The sequence below is a fragment of the Camelus ferus genome, chromosome 6 (genome assembly GCF_009834535.1).
Source record: "Camelus ferus isolate YT-003-E chromosome 6, BCGSAC_Cfer_1.0, whole genome shotgun sequence".
In the NCBI taxonomy this organism is placed as follows: Eukaryota; Metazoa; Chordata; class Mammalia; order Artiodactyla; family Camelidae; genus Camelus; species Camelus ferus.
The window spans coordinates 82,844,199-82,864,437 of NC_045701.1; the positions used below are offsets into that span (position 1 = coordinate 82,844,199).

At 37.1% G+C, this 20,239-nt stretch overlaps 1 protein-coding gene across 1 annotated transcript in view; it reads right to left on the bottom strand.

Annotated features, from left to right (window-relative positions):
- The window catches only part of CATSPERB (cation channel sperm associated auxiliary subunit beta), a 97,804-nt gene that overhangs the window by 45,565 nt on the left and 32,000 nt on the right, over positions 1-20,239 (bottom strand). Inside the window, exons 6-14 of the mRNA XM_032482527.1 lie at positions 18,934-19,083; positions 15,694-15,792; positions 15,440-15,558; positions 14,287-14,319; positions 10,270-10,336; positions 9,950-9,996; positions 9,389-9,541; positions 7,606-7,755; positions 177-321 (exon numbers count right to left, since the gene is read on the bottom strand). Of these exons, the coding sequence (XP_032338418.1) occupies positions 177-321; positions 7,606-7,755; positions 9,389-9,541; positions 9,950-9,996; positions 10,270-10,336; positions 14,287-14,319; positions 15,440-15,558; positions 15,694-15,792; positions 18,934-19,083 (963 nt within the window). The remainder of the gene's footprint in view (positions 1-176; positions 322-7,605; positions 7,756-9,388; positions 9,542-9,949; positions 9,997-10,269; positions 10,337-14,286; positions 14,320-15,439; positions 15,559-15,693; positions 15,793-18,933; positions 19,084-20,239) is intronic.

The following is a 20,239-nucleotide window of genomic DNA, read 5'->3' on the forward strand; positions in this document are numbered from 1 at the left end:
ACTTTAAGATGGTAAATATTGTGTTTGTTTTATCCCAATAACATTTTTTAAAAATCATTCACTCCTAATAGGTCTGAGACCCTAGGATTAGTTGATTAATATGGTAGATTTAAAAATCTATCTTCTAATCCCTGGCTCACATGTAGTGCTTATACCAATAAAAGTGAATTCCTCACCTGCCTTTGTCAAGTAAACCTTTCCACTTTGGGAAATGAAAGTAATATCTGAAGTATAAAAACTATGATAAGTATTCTTTATGATATCACCATGAAAGTCGGCTATTAGCTCAAAGGTGTTGCCGCCATCAATTGAAAGCCATACCTAAGGGAGTAAAAAGATAATACTTCACTAAAGAGCTACCATGTAACCGTCAACAATTACCTATCAGCCTAATCTTCCTAAATAAGAAAAATCATGCAGCACAGTCTTTCCCATACTCCTACATCCATTACACATACACACACACATACACACAAGTGTACAGACTGTTTACCTACTTGGTAAACCTTCCATTTCCTTCCTAGATTTTGTGCAACAGTATATGTGGCAGTTTTCAGTTCTATATAGTATGCATCATGAATGTATAAAAGAACAAAGTTATACTGCTATCTCCCAACTGAGTCCTCCTTGTTCATAAAAGGATGAAGTGTTGGGTGCATTTGGATACGGAAGGAGAGCACTTACCCATACTGAAATGAGACTTCTGTGCTAAATTCCTTTATTAGTTCTAAAAGTTTTTTTTGTTTTTGTTTTTGGAGAATCTTTAGAGTTTGTGGACAGAGATCATTTTACGTTCTACTTCTTCCTTTTCAATACAGATACTTTACATTTATTTTTCTTGTCTAATAGCTCTCACCACTTCTGGGTTTCCTTCCTTGTTCCTGATTTTAGAGGAAAAGCTTTCTTTCACCATCGAATATGTTGTTCACTGTGGGTTGCTCCTATGTGGCTTTCTTTATTTTGAGGTAGTTTTCATCTATTTAAATTATGTTAAGTGTTTTTATCATGAAAGTATGTTGAATTTTGTGAAATGCAATTTTATATCAATTGAGATGATGTTGTGGATTTTTTTCTCCTTCATTCCTTTAATGTGGTGTATTATATTGATCGACTTTCATATGTTGAACATTCCTATGTTCTAGGAACAAATCCCACTTGGTCATGGTATGGATAATCTTTTTTTTTTTTAAATTGAAGTATAGCTGATTTACAATGTTGTGTTAGTTTCTGGTATATAGCATAGTGATTCAGCCATCTACACATACGGCTAATCCTTTTAATGTGCTGTTGAGTTCAGTTTGCTAGTATTTTCTTGAGAATTTCTGCATCAGTGTTCTTCAGGGATTGGTCTCTAGTTTTTGTTTCCCATATTATCCTTGTCTAGCTTTGGTATCAGGGTAATGGTGGCTTCATAGAATGACTTTGGAAGTATTCTTTCCTCTTCAATTGTTTTGATAAGAGTTTGAGGAGGATTGGTGTTAATTCTTCTTTAGATATTTGGAACAATTCACCAATGAAGGCATCTGGTCTGGGCTTTTCTTTGTTGGGAGGTTTGATTACTGATTTAATCTCCTAACTAGTTATCGGTCTGTTCAAATGTCCTATTTCTTTATGATTTAGTATTGGTAGGTTGTGTGTTTCTAGGAATTTACTCATTTTCTCTAGGTTATCCAGTTTGTTAGCATACAACTGTTCATAATATTCTCAATTCCTCCTCATTTCTGTGACATCAATGGTAAAGTCCACTCTTTTCATTTTTTATTTTAGTTGAGTCTTCTTTTTCTTTTCTTTGTTAATCTAGCTAATGGTTGTTAATAAACAAGCTCTTAATTTCATTGCTTTTTTTCCCTCTTGTTTTTCTATTCTCTGTTGCATTTATATCTTCTCTAGTCTTTATTATTTCCTTCCATCTGCTAGCTTTTGGTTTGGTAGCTCTTCTTTGTCTAGCTCCTTAAGTTATAAAATTAGGTTGTTAATTTGAGGTTTTTTCTTTTTCATATGTGTTTATGGCTATAAACTTCCCTGATAGTACTACTATTGCTACATCCCATAAGTTACGGTATATTTTGTTTTCATTTAATTTTCTCAAGGTATTTTCTAATTTCCCTTATGACTACTTCTTTGACTCACTGGTTGTTTTAAAAATGTGTTGATTAATTCCACTTACATGTGGATTTTCCATCTTTCCTTCTATTGATTTCTAGTTTCATTCCATTTGGTTGGAAAATATACTTTGTATAATTTCAGTCTTTCTAAATGTGTTGAGACATGTTTTGTGGCCTTACATATGGTCTATTCTGGTTGTATTTGAGAAGAATTTATACTGCAGTTGCTGGGTACAGTATTCTGATTACATCTGTTAGGTCCAATTGGTCTGCAGTGTTGTGTAAGTCCTCTATTTCCTTACTCTTCTTCTGTCCATTTGTTCTATTCATTGAAAGTGGAGTATTGAGGTCTCCTACTATTATGTTGCTATTTCTCCCTTCAATTCTTTCTAATTCTGCATCATATATTTAGGAGCCCGGATATTTGATGCATAAATAGTTATAATAGTTATGTCTTCTTGGTGAATTGATTTTTTATTCTTATATAATATCTTTGTCAATTTTTGACTTAAAGTCAATTTTGTATGGTATTATATAGCCATCCTTGCTCTCTTTCAGATACCATTTGCATGAAATATTTTTAAAATCTTTTCACTTTCAGCTATGTGCATCCTCAGATCTAAAGAGAGTTTTTTGTAGACAGCATATTGTTGCATCTTGTTTTTTTGTAAACTCATTCAGCTAATTTATGTCTTTTGATTGGGAAATTTAGTCCATTTACATGTAAAGTAACTACTGTATGGAAGGACTTACTATTGCCATTTTGTTTATTGTTTTGTATGTCTTGTATCTTTTTGTCTTTCCTTTCCTTTCTTATTGTCTTGCTTTCTGCTTTGTTAAATTTTTTGTAGTGGCATGCTTTGATTTCCTTCTAATTTTTTTGTGCATATATTCTATACTTTTTTTTTTCTGTGTGGTTACCATCACAATTACATTAAAAAATCTTATTCTATTTTTAATCTGATAACAATTTAACTTTAATTGCATACAGAATCTTCTATACTTCCCCATCCCCCTTTATGCTATTAATGTCATATATTACATATTTTAATATTATATACTCATTAACATTTATTGTTCAAAAATGTTTTCTTTTATAAATTCTATACAAGAATTAAATGTGAATTTATGCACCAAAATCACATTAATACAAGTGATTATGTTTGCACATGTATTTACATTATTGGAAAACTATACTTTCGTGTGATTTCATGTTGATGTCTAGCACCCTTTACTTTCATCTTGCAGGATTCATTTCAGCATTTTTTCTTTTTTTTTTTTAGCAGAACAGTCATAGTTGTAATGAACTCTTTCAGCTTTAGTTTATCTGGGAAAAGTCAATTTCCCCATCATTTTTGAAAGACAGTTTACCAGATACAGTATTTTTTATGGATTTCTATTTTTTTAAATATATTTTTGTTGAAGTACCGTCAGTTTACAATGTTATATCAATTTCTGGTGCACAGCACAATACTTCAGTCACATAGGAACATACATATGTTCATTCTCATTATTCTTCACCATAGGTTACTACAAAATATTGAATATGGTTCCCTGTGCTATACAGTATAAACTTGTTGTTTATCTGTTTTATATATATTAGTTAGTATCTGCAAATCTCAAACTCCAAATTTATCCCTTCCTGCCCCCTTAACCCCCTGGTAACCATAAGTTTGTTTTTTATGTCTGTGAGTCTGTTTCTGTTTTGTAAATAAGTTCGTCTTTTTTTTTTTTTTTTAAGTTTCCACATAAAAGTGATATCATGTGGTATTTTTCTTGCTCCTTCTGGCTTAATTAACTTAGAATGACATTTTCCAGTTACAATATTCTTAACTGACAGGTTTTCTTCCCTTTCAGCACTTTGAATATATTATCCTATCCCCTTCTGACTTGCAAGGCTTCTGCTGAGAAATTCACTGATAATCTTATGAAAGTTCCCTTCTATGTGACAAAGTCACTTTTCTTTTGCTGTTTACAAGATCTCTTTCTGCCTTTGACTTTTGACCTTTTGATTTTCTGTGTCTTGGTGTTGGTCTCTTTGGACTTACTCTGATTGGAATTCCTTGAGCTTCTTTAATGTGTATGTCCATGTTTTCCCTTCAGATTTGAGAAGTATTTGACCATTATTTCTTTATATGAGCTCTGTGCCTACTTCTCTCTCTCTTCACCTTCTGAGACTCCCATAATGCATATGTAAGTCTGATAGCATCCCATAAGTTCCTGAGGCTCTCTTCACTTTTTTTCATTTGTTTTTCTTTTTTCTCCTCTGACTTGATGACTTCAATTTGCTGATTCTTTCTTCTGCTTGATCAAGTCTGTTGTTAAACTCTTCCAGTGAGTTTTCCATTTTCAGTTCCAGAATTTCTCTTTGAGCTTTTAAATTAGTTTCTCTGATATTCTCATTTTGTCCATGCATTAGTTTCCTAATTTCTTTTAGTTGTCTATCTGTGTTCTTGTAAAGCTCATTGAGCATCTTTAGGAAGTTGTTTTAAATTCTTTGTCAGGCATCTCATAGATCTGCATTTCCTTAGGGTCATTTTTCTGGAGTTTTATTTTGTTCCTTTGATTGGACCATGCTTCCCCACTTCTTTGTTTTCCTTGTGACTGTTGTTTTGAGACTTGGGCATTTGCTAAAGCAACCACACCTCCCAGTTTTTATGGCCTGGTTTCACACAGACCTTTACCAATCTGCCCAGTTAAAGGTTCTAGGACCTCTGAAATCTTTTCTGAGAATACATCTTCTCTGGCTTGTGCTGTGCTTTCAGTTGTCTCAAATTCCCTGAACAGCTTATCTCTGACTCTTCTCAGAAGCCCATCAGCTCTTGTCGCCCCTAGCATCTGCCTGCAAAACCACAGTTCTAATGTGCTGCAGCAATATCTGTTTTCAGTAGTTTCCAAACAAGTCTACCAGTTCCATCAATGTTCTGAGTCAGGCAAGACAGATTCTGTTCTGTCAGGTAGCCCCTGGTCTGGGCAGAATGTGGGGTGCACTGTTACCTCTTTTGTTTCTGTTCTGAGAGAGGATCCCTGGTGTGGGAAGTTTCCTTCAATTGTGCTGCACTAAATCAAATAGGAGGGGAGGGATGGATGGATGTGCAAAATGTTGTAGGCTTTTCTATCTCTTTTGCTGGAATCCCTTTTGACTTCAGATTGGTCTGGGTGCTGTAGCTTCTCAACTTGTCTCTAAAGTTCTTGCAAAGGTATTCGGTCCATATATTGTTATCTTGGTGGCTTTGGGAGAAAGTGAGGGTCTGAAGCATCCTAGTCTGCCATCTTGTCAATATTGTTCCCCTCTTTCAGCAGTTTCCAAACACTGCTGTCTGTTGTGTCAGTGTTCTGAGTTAGGCAAATTCCCTTGAACAGCCCCCAGACAAGCCAGAACATTGGACGCAAGGTCTATTCTTCTGTTCCCATTCCAAGGGAGGATCCCTGCTGTTGGAGGGATGCTGGGTTGGATGCAGCGGGACAGATGGGCAAATGCTGCACATTTTCCTACCTTTTTTTAGAATCCCTTTTTGGTTTTATGTTGGGCTGTGTGCCATAGCTCCTCAATTGGTCTCTAAAGTTCTTGCAAAAGTACTCTGATCTGTATATTGTTGCTAACTCAGTGTCTCTGTGGGAGAGCAAGGGACTGAAGCTTCTTCGACTGCCATCTTGCTGACCCAGGATTCTTCTTTTTAATGGAGGTGAAGTTCTCTTTTTTGTCATCGTTCCTGCTTTTTCAGTCTGGTTTTAAAATGCTTTCCTTACCCTGACTTCCAAATAATACTCACTATTTGTTCCTCTAAAAGTTTTGATATTTAAATTATTAATCCACCAGGAGTTGAACTTGCACCATGGGGATGTAATTCAACATTTTCCATATGTATAGCCAAACTTCCGATCCCATTTTGAGCAGTCTCTTATTTCCCCCTGTGATGTTACTTTGGCCTCTGTTAACGTTCTAGATATGCATGGGTCTATTTGTAGGCTATTTTATTCCATTGGTCAATTTGTCTGTTCCTGAGCCCAAACTGTATTATCATAATTACTACAGATTTTTTAAAAGGGTTAATGTCTGGTAATGCGATTCCTTCTTCCTTATTCTTCTTAAGAACTATCTTGATTACTCTTCGTCTTTTGTTTTCCCATGTATATTTTCTTTTCTTAAAAAAATTATTGAGGTATAATTGACATATACCATATAGACTTAAGAGTCAACTAAACACCACATAAATCTTGGTATTTTGATTAGAGTTGTATTAGGTCTACAGATTAATTTAAGGAAGAACTGATAAGTCAAGTTTTCATATCCATAAGAATGTTTATGTCCATTTCTTTATAAAGTTTTAAATGTCCTTCAGTAGGGTTTATAATTTTCTACATATAGGTCTTGGAAATCTTTTCTTAGATTTACTTTTAAGTACTTTATAGTTTTTATTTGTGTGTTTTTGTTTTGTTTTGGCTACTGTAAAAATAATGCCTTAAAAGTTATGCTTTCAAATTTACTGTTGATCATGTGCAGAAATGAAATTTACTTTTCTTCCTACCATGTTTAGCATTTCATTTGTTTTAGCAATTTGTATGTAATTTTTAGATTTTCAATATAGACAATCATATCTTCTGCAAGTACCCAGTTTATTACTATTTAATATTCATGCCTTGATTTCTTTTTTTCTTTGTCTTATTGCATTCCTCAATGTACATTTTTCACTTCTTAATAGTTTCTTGATAGAACTCCAATTGTGGTTAATACAACCCCCCTCCTTCTCCACTACATCTATACACCTACAACTGAACATGAAGAACATTTAATAAAGTTGCACTAGTCACATGTTGAATTCATGAGCACAGAGCTCAAGCAATCATACTGCATTCTTTTAATCAATTCATTCTCCCGTCCTCCTAGGTAACTATTTTACTCTTCTCTCTTTCTTCAACACCCCAACATTCCTCCTTCATCCTCACTCTTAAATAATAACTTTGGTTTTTGTTGATAAAATAGAAAATAAATTCCCACATCTTCCATCACCATATCTACCCACGTACCAGCTTTTGAACTTGAAAACCCTTCCTTCCTCTTGTTACTACAGAACAACTGTCTGTGCTCCTAAGGCCAACCTCTTCAGTGCTTCATAGATCTCATCTCCCTCATCTCTTTAGAAATGTCACTCTAGCAATTTCTTCTCTCTTTTCCCTGCATCCCCAATTTTCCCCTCTCTACTGAATAATTCCCATAATTACACATAATTCCTCCTATCTTAAAAATTTTTCTTCTTTTGACTTCCTTTTCCCTTTCAAACACCACAGCATTTACCTGCTCCCCTTTTCTGCAAACCTCAGCAAAAGATTTGTTTGTATTCACTGTCACTGTCCTTTTCCCTCATTCTCTCCTCATCAGGTTTTCCACCTCCCAGACCAGCTGAATGACTCTGTTCTTTATTTGATGTATAATCACTCAGCATAGAGGAAGTGAATGATTTATACCTATACTGCACTGCAAGGTTTCATTTGTACATACCTGATTACCATAAGCGTACAGAAAATGACTTCGCGGGTGGAATACCATCCCAACAGGAGAAAATGATGAAGGAAACAAGAAAACTGGAAATTTTGGTACTAATCTTGGTTTGTTGTTTTTTAGGATCCTCACTGTGGCAGTGGTATCTTTCTAGAAACAGATAAACAAAGCATGAGCAAATCGTAAGAGTTCTCCTGTTATAGAAACGACAGGCCAGCCAAGAGACAAGCACCACTCGGAGGGTTGGAGTACTCAGATTTATTACGCCGGCGGGCTCAGACGGGCTTCTGCTCTGAAGCTCTGAGCACCTCCAAGACGTGTGCATGAGGTTTTATAGGGTTAATTACAAGCTCGGGGTATTCGGCCAATAGGCATGGAACAGCTTTAGCAGCATCATTATCACAAAAGCAGAGGCAGGGAATCAGCAAACCGACATTTATTAATTTAGATTTATGAGTTAGGCCCAGCAGAACTCAGATCAGTAATCCGACACTTGTTAAGCTTAGATTTACCAGTAGGCCCAGCCTGGCTTTTCCTTCACACTCCCATTAATATTACTAGTCTATGTTACAATTTTTAGAGTTTCTTGTTACTTGGATTTTGATTAAGATAGGGACACAACCATTAACAAATATAGAATTGGAAGGATTAGCAACAATTTGTATCTCTTTACTCTGCTTCCTCCAACAATAGAGGTCCATTTTATAGATGTTGAATGTGACGTTGAGGAGATTAAGTCATTTGTCCATAATAAATGTCACAAGGAGACTGATCATAGAATCATTACTGAACAGACAGACTAATGCCCATGCTCATAACTATCCTGTCAAACTACTTTTTAAGAAGTGTGGATGTTTGGGTCACACTCCAGTTATGTTGGATCATGATTTTGAAGGGGATCAGAATATATGCACCCCAAGATATGCTGCTTTGGTATAAAGATTATGTTAAGCTGAAGGTATCTGAGATTCAACAAATGCAGAAAAAAATCCTTCCCTTATCTGACTAAAAGCACCAATTTCTCAAATATAAGGCTGCCATTAATTCCTCTTCAGATCAGAACTACTCCTAGAAGGAAGAATATGAACATAACCTACCCCAAATCCCTCCTCCAAGAGAGTTTCATGCCCCTGAAGGAGATGGAAAGACCACTTATACCTGTATAAACAAACATAATCACAAACTCTCTTATCTCCCGTTTGTTCTCCTGTAAACCCACTATCTTTTCATTTGTTTTCCCTTAAGTGCCTATTCAGCTATTAAGATAGTATATAACCCCCAAATTTTAACCACCTTTTTCAATTACTCATTACTGACTTTCACCCCGCATGTACGTGTACTGCATGCAGAAATAAATTGTTTTCTTTTCTTCTGTTAATCTGTCTTTTGTCAGTTTAATTTGCAGGGCCCTAATAACTGAACATAAGAGGGTAGAGGAAAATTATTTTTTTCTCCCCCCAAATCACGAGAATAGGGCTAGTTCTACTTTTTGTTCATTTAAACTAACCATTTTATGGAGACTTAAATTTATATCCTGGAGAATAAGCAAAAAAGAATCACTATGCAAACAGCATATTTTCCATTTTCATCAAATTGAATGACAATCAGAGGCAAGAAATCTCTAAAGTGTCAAACTATATTATTAACTGTAAATAATTTTGCTGTAATCAATTTTATCAACTTCTACCACCAAAGATGACAAGAATTTGGAAATAAGTTTTGCTAAGGTAAATTCTCATGATTGTGGCGTCAAGAGCAATCATCTCTAGGCTGTGAGGCTTACCTGGTTATGGCAGAGGAAGACTCCAGAACTTTGCTCTTGGTCAACAAGAAATGTTACCAACGTTGAAGGAATAGTTTTCGTTCCTTTGGAAACGGGAGGTAAGCAAGACAACCATTCAAGAAATGGTTCTTTACTATAAAAACAAGAGCTTGCCTACAAAAAGAGAAAGGAAAAGTAAATGCCATTCCTGAACTGTCAGAGTCCTAATTAGTTCTCGTAGGTTCAAATAAACTAATGAACCACTGTGTTGTCGTGACCACAAATAATTGTGATATATCTTTAATGTCTGTGCTTCTCTTCTGGGGGATGTGACTTGAGAAAACACTGCAAAGCATCCCTTTTTCACATGAATTGTTTTTCTAGAACCACTGTAGTGGGTCTAGATTTAACATAATTTGGTAATTACCATTAAATCCAAATAGAGGTACCACTGGCAGCAGAGAGTGATTGCTAAGCTTTTCAGTCTGCAGAAGTGCCATTTTTTAGATTAATAACAATCTAAAAATGATGTAAATCATGTATAATAAAATTTTTTATCTATTAAAACATTTAACAGCATACCTCACTTAGGGTCCTGTTTCTCTCAAAGGTGATAGTAACATAATCAACTATAAAATATAAAGGTGCAGAGATTATAAGCAACATCTATATTTTGAAATGTACCATTAGTTAAGTATATTCAACTACAATTTTCTTGTGCTTATAACAGGGCATGTGTATTGTCTCAGATTAAATTGACTGTTCTCTCAGTTTTAGGCCATTAACTTATACAAATCTATCTTTACTGTTTATTCTATTTTTCTTTTATTTCATTTAATCAAATCTATATATGCTACCTATATTGAAAAAAGCTTATTAATAGTTTTGTAACTAAAATTTACCTTCAAAGTGTTCTCTATTAGCAAAACACCTTTCATTATACCACAGTTTTCCTTTAATGTAGTCAACCTACATAAATAAACAAAAATATCATTTAGGCAGTAAGTAGACTTAACTTCTAGAAGTTCCACAGTTCAGAAATCTGAGGCAAATAAAGAGAGAAAAACTCCATGCCAACAAAATAAAAGATCATAGAATGAGGACAAGAAACAAGAATATGCTTTTTGAACAACACACAAATAAGGAATAAAAAGAGAATGGAAGTGCAGATGATGTTAATGGAAGATGCTGCTATCTCTGAACTGTTTTTCCAAGGCCACCAGGAGCTGTTGGTCTTTCATGACAGTTAATATGAGCCACATAATAATCTTTTATTCTTCTTCAGCTGCAGCTGGATTTATGGTGTCTTCCCAGAAGCCTGACAGCAGCAGGAAGCAGTAAGAGAAAGCCACAAAAATACAGGTTTTCAAAAGTTGGTCATAAGAGAGAAGCTTCCAAAAAAGTTAGACTATACATATTGGATAAGAATTATATGCGAGAGTTTGAAATGGTTTTGTTATAGGATGATTCTGACTCTCAAATTATTATTGAGACCAAAGACAGACCTTCTTACATTTTTTAAAAGCAGTGATAAAATATGCATAATCTGTGCATTTAAAAACCTTTTAAATGTTCTAGAATAGACTGTGGTGATGGTTGCAGAACTCTGTGAATATACTAAAGGCCCTTGAATTGTACACTTTAAGTGGGTGAATTTTATGCTATCTGAATTATATCTCAGTAAAACTGCTAGATAAACAAAAAAGACTTTTAAAATGGGATGGACAATAATGTACTTGAATTTCAGCCTAAGGTATTATATCAAATAAGCCTTCTGAGTTTTTATATAAATCTGCCAGTTTTCAGGACACCATAATTATCATAATATCTGGGCAATTAATATAGAATCTTTATTGGGCCCTGACTTATTCCTCCCCCCCCCCCTTTAGATTCCTTCTTGCTCTTTTTCCCTACCTGGAAAGAAAACTGGTAATAGTCCAGTGAATATCCTTGGGGATAATTTAACCTCATCAGGCTGACTTCATTCCAAGGATGAGCTCATGCCCCAGGCCTGACTCAGAGTCACGAAGATGGGTCAGGAATGAACACGTGATCCAAGTCAGCCTAATGAGTCAGCCCTGAGACATGCTGGAACCACTGGGAAAGCAATACGTTATTCCCGCGGGGATTGCTAAACGGACTGCACACAAACCTGCGGCTGTTCTCACTGACAACTGAAGGAAACCCACTGAGAATGAAGCTCAGGGAGAGGCAAGCAGACCCGATCCTTGAGAAGACAGAGTCCGACGGACATCTGTCAGGCACTAAATCCAGTCATGTCTGGAAACAGGATTCATTTACTCCTTGAATTCCCTGTTCACATGAGCCAACAACTTCTCCTCCTTTGCTAAAATCAGGTTTAGTTTAGTTTCTGTCATCTACCTTCAAAAGGTTCTAACTATCTGTTTGGGAAGAGAATCCAGATTTTTTTTTTTTTTTAAGTTTCTACTTTGATTCATGAACCAGGCTGAGGTTTTTCTTACATCGCGTTATTTAATGACTTCACCTCTGAGAGGTAGATATTGTTAGGCCCATTTTAAAATGAAGAAATTGCGGTCCAGAGAGGTCTATCACTGTTCTAACTTCCATGCTACATGGCTACTAAACTCATGAAAGATTAGACTCTTGACTTTCATTTATTCACTCATGGAGTCAGCAAATACTATATTGAGACAGCCTATCTGCAAGGCAGTGTGCTAACTTATTAGCATCCAATAGTAAATAAGGTAGTCCTTGATATGAAACCTGAAGCCTGGTGAGGCTAGTGAGAGAACTCAGCAGACAAAATAGGGTAACAAGTGACAGGAATTCATGTGGAGAGCTCTGAGGTTGCACAGGAAAAGGCACCTTGGCAGTCTCAGAGGGCTTCCTGAAGGAGAAGTAGGAATTCTCTAAGTGAAATGAAAGGGAGGAGGAGGGAGTGCACCCTGAGAAGATGAAGCATCTCGTGCACAGGATTTGAGGTGTGAGAAGCCATGGCCCATCTGAGGGGGGGCGGTGGGGGGCAAGTGTTTTCCGTGGCAGGAGAGGATGGCCTGGGGTGAGGGCAGGCACGATGAAGCTGGAGCAGGTGAGGGAGGCTTCGACCACACAGGATTCTGTGTCTCAATTTACAGCCTTTGTACCTCTGTCTGGATATATTTTGTTGCTATCATTTCTTTAAGTCATTTGAGTTAAATGCTTAAATTTGACCTCCTTGGAGAGGCCTGCTATAATCACCCTGTTTAAAATACAATATTATCTTCCATTCAGTCTCTATTTCTCTTTCCTGCTTTAATTTCAATAAGCCCCATTACTGTCTCCAATCATATTCTGCAAGTTTGTGTACTTGTTGAGGGTCTGTCTCCCTCAGTAGGACGGGAGGGAAGCTACATGAGAGTCGAGACTTCATCTGTCTTGTTCACTATGCAATCCTCTGTCTAAACAAGCCTGGCTCAACAGACATCTGTTGAATGGGTGAATAAGTGAATGAAAAAATCATCAAGTATTAACTCCTTCAAGTTCCTGGCTGGACAGCCACACACATCCCATTCTTACTGTTGTTCCTTCAGTCATTACAAAAGAGGTCTTTTCTAAAGGTTAATCCCCATACTTTTAAGAATAAGTTCACTTTTGCCCTTTCCTCCCCTGCCACACGACCTCACTATTTTTGCAACACTTGTATTTCCCTTGTCCCTCCTCACTACCAAAAACCTCTGAGTTTTGCTGAGATATTTTAGCTCAAGAGGATGTATTACAATATCCTTGTAACTGCTTAAAAATCTCTATGAAAGGCATTTGTGATTGTCTTCTAATTTTAAATAAGCATTTACTCCTTGATGTGCTAATCCAAGTTCTAGGAATGTGTTGTACTGCTATACCTGGACACATACAAACTGGCTAGGTACAAATTATTAATGGCAGCATTGTTTGTAATACAAAAGCAAAAGATCAGAAAAGTACCCAAGTACCCATCAATAGGAGACAGGTTAGGTAAACTCTGGTAAGTCCACACAATGGAGAACTTGCAGCTATAAAAAAAAGGGCAGGTGGGCTCAGGTCTGGTGAAAGGCACAGGCAAGGTTCCCGCCTCGCTTAGAGCTCAGAGCTTACATTTCTAGTTCTTTCACCGCTACTGGCATCCCCCTCCTTCGCGGGAGTCTCTGGGTGGTAAGCTCTCCTGATGTCTTACCTGTGAAACTTCCTCATTCTTGAGTGATATGGTTTAGCTCGGTTTGAAATTCCATCTTGACAGTTTTTCCCCTTGTTCTTTCTAATGTAAATCAGTTTTGGCTACCCCACCTTCTCAGTCCTCTCAGTTCTCTGCTTTATGTTTCTTCCAAACAATACAGCGGGAAGTCAGTTCCTTTTGCTTCCTGAGAAACAAGTGCCCCTTTCAGTGTGAGTGAGCGAGCATGTGCGTGCACCTGGGTGTGTGTGCCCCCGGGCCTGTATGAGCACAGAGAGGGAAGAGGACGTGGCAAAAGGCTAAAAATACTCATAATTTTATTGTGCTTTCCAAACAAAAGCATGTTTATCTGTTGATGGGAATGACTTAATTGAATCATACAACTTGACCTTGTAACAGAGAGGGGAGATAAGCAGTGATCTACGTAGACCAGGTAGGCACAGACCTCCCACTGTCTTTTCAATGGAATGCCTTTGTGCAGAATACACTGAACAACCACAGCAGTCCTGTGGACATATAAAGACGGGGAGGGACTGCCTCTGAAAAAAAGAGGGGCATTTCCTCCTTTGAAACAGAAGGGGAGATCATTGCTTAGTGGTTAATGGAAGCACATTTTTCAGTTCAAACTGTAAATAATACTATAGTATCAGGAATAATCTATATTATGAATTCTTGTCTTGTGCCTCATCTCTTATGTCATCAAGGAAACACATGTCTTCTAACCAATCCTTGCAAGTTGAAAGTGTCTTACCCTTTCAAAACCACAAAAGCCTTTCCTTGAAAACTAAAAGAAAGAAAAAAAAAAGGAATTTTAATTTTTGTTTGCAAATCAGAAAGCCTAATAAAACATAGCAATTTAGACTAAAGGAAATGATTTTTTTTTTTAATATCCCAGCAGTTAGGAGTACAAAACACTAAAATCAGCCTCTTAAGTAGTTTATACAATATCTTGGAGATTTCCCCTTCAGTCTTTGCCTTGTTTCACCATTTAATTAAAGTATTTATATTTTAACTTAATTCCAGATAGGATTTGAGATTTTAAAAAACCTCACTTTTTAATGATTTAAGTAGAGGCACTGAGAAGTATGTAGGAAGATACTAAGTCTGCCATCAACCAGGGTTTAGGGAGACAGACCCCCATCCCAGTGTTTTCTCCATGGCCACTTGGTCTTCTGTCCAGCCCAGTGCAGCCCCTCAGCCAGGCCCTCGGGATGTACACCACAAATTCTCTGTGCTTTGACCTTATGTCACTGTTTCTACTGTCTCAGTTCTCCACTTTAGCAATCACATGATAAGGACATAAAAGGCCAGATCTGTTAGCCGTCTGAGCAACACGTGGTACTTAAGAGATGATGAGGAAGAAGGAAGGCTATGAATATTCATATACCTGAGGAAATACCTGCTTCTTAGCCAGAACAACTGTCCCTTCTGCAGTTCCCTAATCCTCCCTCCCACTCTTCCTGCCTTTATTACTGCTCTTATTTCTGTGGAGGTAATTTTGAGAGGTATTTATTCACATGTTTAAGAATTTCATTCCCTTTTTCTCAATCCCAAAACTTACTTTTAATTTGTTACTCTGTAATATCATATTTAGCTTTATAAATTACCTTAAAACGTTTTGGGAACATATATAATTATAATATAAAGATAGCATATTTTCCACATGTAGGTATTTGAAACTTCCCATAAATTCATATGGCAATAAAACTAGCACCATTTCCAAATGATATACTCAACACCGTAAGGCAAAGGACAAAGTTACTATATTATGCTTTTACATTTTTTAAAAGCAAGAAGCATTCCCATTCTAAGATATACCACACATAACTCAAGTATCTAAAATTTCTATTTTATGTTACAGCAGGTATAAAGGTTCACTATTAGTTACAGAGCAATTCACCTACCGTTAAGACAGAAGATGATGGATAACGAAGATCTTCACTTATAAAAAGACCCAGAGAGGTGAGGATAACTAAAAAATGATTTGTTAAAACCATATCCACCAGTGAAATCTCTGTGTGTTCTAAAGGAAGAAATCATACTGTGGGTTAAAAATAAAGAAGGGGTGTGCTCAGCAAAGCAAAGACATTCTATGAATATTCATCATGTGTTGTTGGAAAGGAAATGCTGAAGATGAAGGCACTGGGAGGGGAATTACCTTCTGCAACTTGGGAATAGATCATATCAGTCAGGTTATACCACATGATACTGTCATAATTCCAAAATCCAGAAAAGCTGAGGCCTACGTAAACACCAACTATGAGAGAAGAGGGAAATTAAGGTAAGACAACTCTGCAAAGTGAGTAACTCACTCCTGTGGTGCTAAGTCTTCTAGGGGCAGAGCCTGCACCTGCTCCTCCTTCCAGCCCACTCTCCGCCCCTGCCTCAGCCCCTCTTCCCCCAGTTCAAATCTCACTTCCCCAAGCATTGGAAAGACAATGTAACTTTGGATTACACCACCAGAGTTTAGCCAACCAGCTAATTATTAAGGATTTTGTTTTGTATTAAAGGGGATCAAAATATGCCACCCCCAAAATATGAAGTGCTTTGTGATTAGTCTTGATCTTCTACACCAAGTACTAAAGGGCACAGTGAGAGAGGAAAGGGCAAGGAGGTGATGCAGATCATCTGAGGAGCAGAAAGAGGTATGACAAGGTCATCCTGCTGAGTGGGAAAGTAAGCGTCCCAGGGAAGAGATGATTTCTGGGTGGTGCTGAGTGCCCTTTGGAGATTTGTGATCATGAATTTTATAGTGCGACCACTTGGTGAAATGTTTAAGACTGGTGTGCAGTTTTTTTCTAGTAATATTCTGCTATTCCAGCAGAACTAGAGTTGGGATTGTGTAGGCAGGGAGGAAAGAGAAGCGCAAGGAAGTTACAGGAGTATTTATAAAGAGGGACTATGAAAATTATGGTGAAAAGAGAGAAAAGTAAGGATGTTGAATAGTGAAAAAAGTGATAGTGACAACATATTGAAGTGTCCCTGAAATCTGAGAAATGTCAGAGTGTGAGCACTAGGGTAGGCTGAAAGAATAGGTGGTGGGAAGAGTGTGAGATGTCTGTAGTGGAGATTTTGGAGACAACAATGTCAAGAAAATGACCACAGAAGATGAGGGAAGGACCATTGGAGGAGAGGAGGTCTTAAAAGCATGAGCCATTCAAACGGATGGTGAAATCACCAACAATAGTGACAAAAATAAGGTGGAGAGGAAGGTGGGGGTCCAGAGGCTAAATTCGTCAATGAGAGTGAGTGATGGGAAGATCATCACAAGCTGGTGACCAAGAAGATTTAGACGGAGGTAAAGTATGAGTTCAAAGGAATTGGGCATCTTGAAGAAGACAGGAGTAACCTTTAAGAAGTAGCCCTAAGGAATAGGATGACTCCTTGAGACTCAGACACGTGACGTGCAAGAGGGCTGCTGGGGAAAGAATATTAACTGGGAATGGCCCGATTACTCTTTAGAGTAAGAAAATTAAGGGACAATTCAGAGAAAAGACTCATAGTATGGAGGAGTTTGCCGACTACAGACCACAAATCCTGATGAATGGATTTGGGTGGATGGAGAGGGACAGAGATCTGGGTGAAATTAAAGGAAGTCCAGAACAGTATGTGGGATAGGGTGACCACAGGTTTCTGGTGGTGACTGGTAAAACTGGGATGAGAGGCATGATGGATGTCAGGAGTGTCACAGAGGCGGAAGGTGGGTAATAAGTCCAAACTGGAACACATGGGGCTCCTGGATACCTGTTCCCACCATTAATTCCATGTGGTATGAAGCCCAGGGGGCGGGTGGATGAACTAGGGCTTCGCAAAGAAACTGCTAGTTTAGGCAGTGGAAGCTTGATACGGTGGGAACTTCTTTTCTGCTTCAGAACATCAGTGGCCAGCTGGGGGAAAAGCTGGTTTTATCTAAAAGCAGGTTTTCAAACTGTTTTCTTTTCTTGAGATGTTTAGGTGGTCAGGTGACGGAGACCCCAAGGAGTTGAGACTGCCCCTTCTCTCCTGTGACTCTCAAGTCTGTGGCAGGATCCAGAGACTGGCTCCTTTCTGTGACTCACAAAAGTAAGGCAGGTTTGGATAGAGAGGAGGAGGGGGACCTAGCCTGGCTTCCATGGAACAAAACTAGAAAAGGAGTTGAGTTTCCACATGGTTGACAGAGAGAAAAAAGAGACACGACTTCTAACTAAACTAATTCAGCAAAGCAGGCACTCAAAGCTAGAGATAAGTAAAAGACTGCAGGCCACTAGGAACTCAAAGAAATTTGGGGCAAGGCTCTTTGTCTATCCCTATGCCAATGTATACTGTTTGAAATCTTATTTTTTGATTCAGTGTATACTGTTTGAATCTATTACTTTATAAGAAGCCATGGTAAAGCAATCCTTTTTTTTTTTATTATTCTTTAAAATTATGTTTGTTATTTACGTTGCTTCAGTCTCCCACATGAATTTTGGGATAGACTTGTCAATTTCCACACACAAAAAAATAATGCTATAATTTTTCTTGGAATTGTATCAGACTGACTGATAAATCTGGAGAGAGTCAACATCTTTATAACACTGGAATTTTCTGTTGATGAACGTAAAACAGCTTTTTTGGTCTTTTTTATACAGTCTTCATTAAAGTTGAATATAATTTCTACACAACAAGCCTTGTAAATTTTTTTTAGTTTGTTTCTTTATCTCTAGGTCACTAATGGGGTTTATTACTTTCTCAATAGGATTTTTAAAATTATAATCTTCAATTAGCCTTTGGTAGAGTGATTTTTATATATTATTTTGTCTTTCAGTTCTGTAGCCACTCCCATATTTGTTCTGATAATTTGTTGATTCTTTTGGGTTTTTATATAGATACACATATAATCTATGAATAACAAAATTTTGTTTCTTATCTTTTAATTTTATTTCTTTTTTAAAATATTCATTGGATTTGGGGACTAGGAGGTCATCAATGACCTAAGAAAAACAATTATAATTTAGAATGATTAGTAATTGGAATGTGTAAGGATGCTACTAAACATTATGGAAAAACACATACCTAGTGAATAAAATAATGCTGTGATACCTTAGAACAACATTACCTATTTACACGTGGCAGGAATAGTAGATGGATTAGAAATGCAATGAATAATCTCTGGAAGGAATTAACACATTAATGGTGGACAGAGTATCAATAAAATCTGGAGAGCCACTAAAGTCACTATCAACATGGCAAAGTGTCACAGAGAAGTTTACCACACTAGCAAGCAGACAAGGGTAAGCGATGAAGAATAAATTCTTAGGTGTTTTTAGGAAACATGTTCACTCCAAGTCTATATGTTTAAACCCATACTGCCAGTTAAACATCACTGTTATAAAATACAAAACACCACCTCCAACTTTGGATAAAGCTGCAAACTTACCGGCAAGCGTTGTATTCACAATGAAGCCAAGCAATGCCACATCGTTGGCACAGGGGCATTTTGTCGCTTTGAGATCTACCACATGTGGATATAATTTACTGATGTCATTTTTTGTCATACTAGTCCCAAGTTTCCACTGAAGAATAGGTTCTGTGGAAATCAAGTTTTGGTGTTTAAGTTGTGGCGGCATTCTTGAAAACGGAACATTACTGCCTTCCTTTAAGGGTTTAAAAGGAACTATTCCTTTTTTTTTTTTAAGGGTGTATTACCTCACTCTTCATCAGTTAAACATAGATCAAATATTTTTTTTCCCCAAAGTAGGAGAAATGAAGTCTAATTTCCTTGAAGGAGGTCTGGCAATGTCATACTGCAGAAGAGCACATGGGATGGGAGATACCACTTTGAACATCTTTGGAAAATACAATTGGCCACAAGATCTATCTCTAGAAATGGAACTGCTGGATTGCAGGGTTTGCACATTCATAACTTAGAGAATAACTTCTACTTCAAGAGGCCACACATTTCCTTTTTGTTCTCTTTCTCAACCCTATAGAAACTGTAGAAGTTATGTATAAATGAGAATATATCTGGAACAGCAGTAGAGAACAAGGAAAGTTGTAATCAATGGCCAAGACACTGAGAGGGATTTCTGGAAGATATAAAGGAGCTGGGGTGGTACTAATAGGAAAAGCCAATCAGAGGTATTACATCTCCCACCCTTCCATCCAGAAATCTATTCTTAGATATACAAAGGACTGGAGCTGGATAAAGTCAAATTTGAATGCATGAGACACAGGAGGACTTTTTTTTCTTCTGAAAAAATGAGAAAAGAGAATACAAAAAGTAAGCCAAAACAGTTTGACAGACTACTGCTGTCTCAATTTCAAAAATAATCAAAGGACTTTTAAGAATAGAGATACATCCACTCTGTAGCTGTTTACATTTCTGCTCTGTGACTCTCTTCCATCTCTTCATCGGACTTTCAATAAAATCTGCTACAAAATCAAAGACTTTATGTGATATATACTTCACTTAGTGCAAACAAGAAAAGAAGCTAAGTTTCCATCTGGCTTGACATAGTACAGCACAGGGATGGCCAAGAAGGGAAAGAGACACAATTTATCACCAAACTAATCCACTCTGAAATTCAAAGAAATCTGGGGCAAGGCAGCTGACTTTCCAGGGTGTAGCATGCTTATACAGACAACTAATGACCAGATCTTAGAGGACAGGGAGATATGAGCTTGCATCTGGGACATGATTGCACTGAATTGAAAATACCTCTTTACTTACGTACTATATTTTG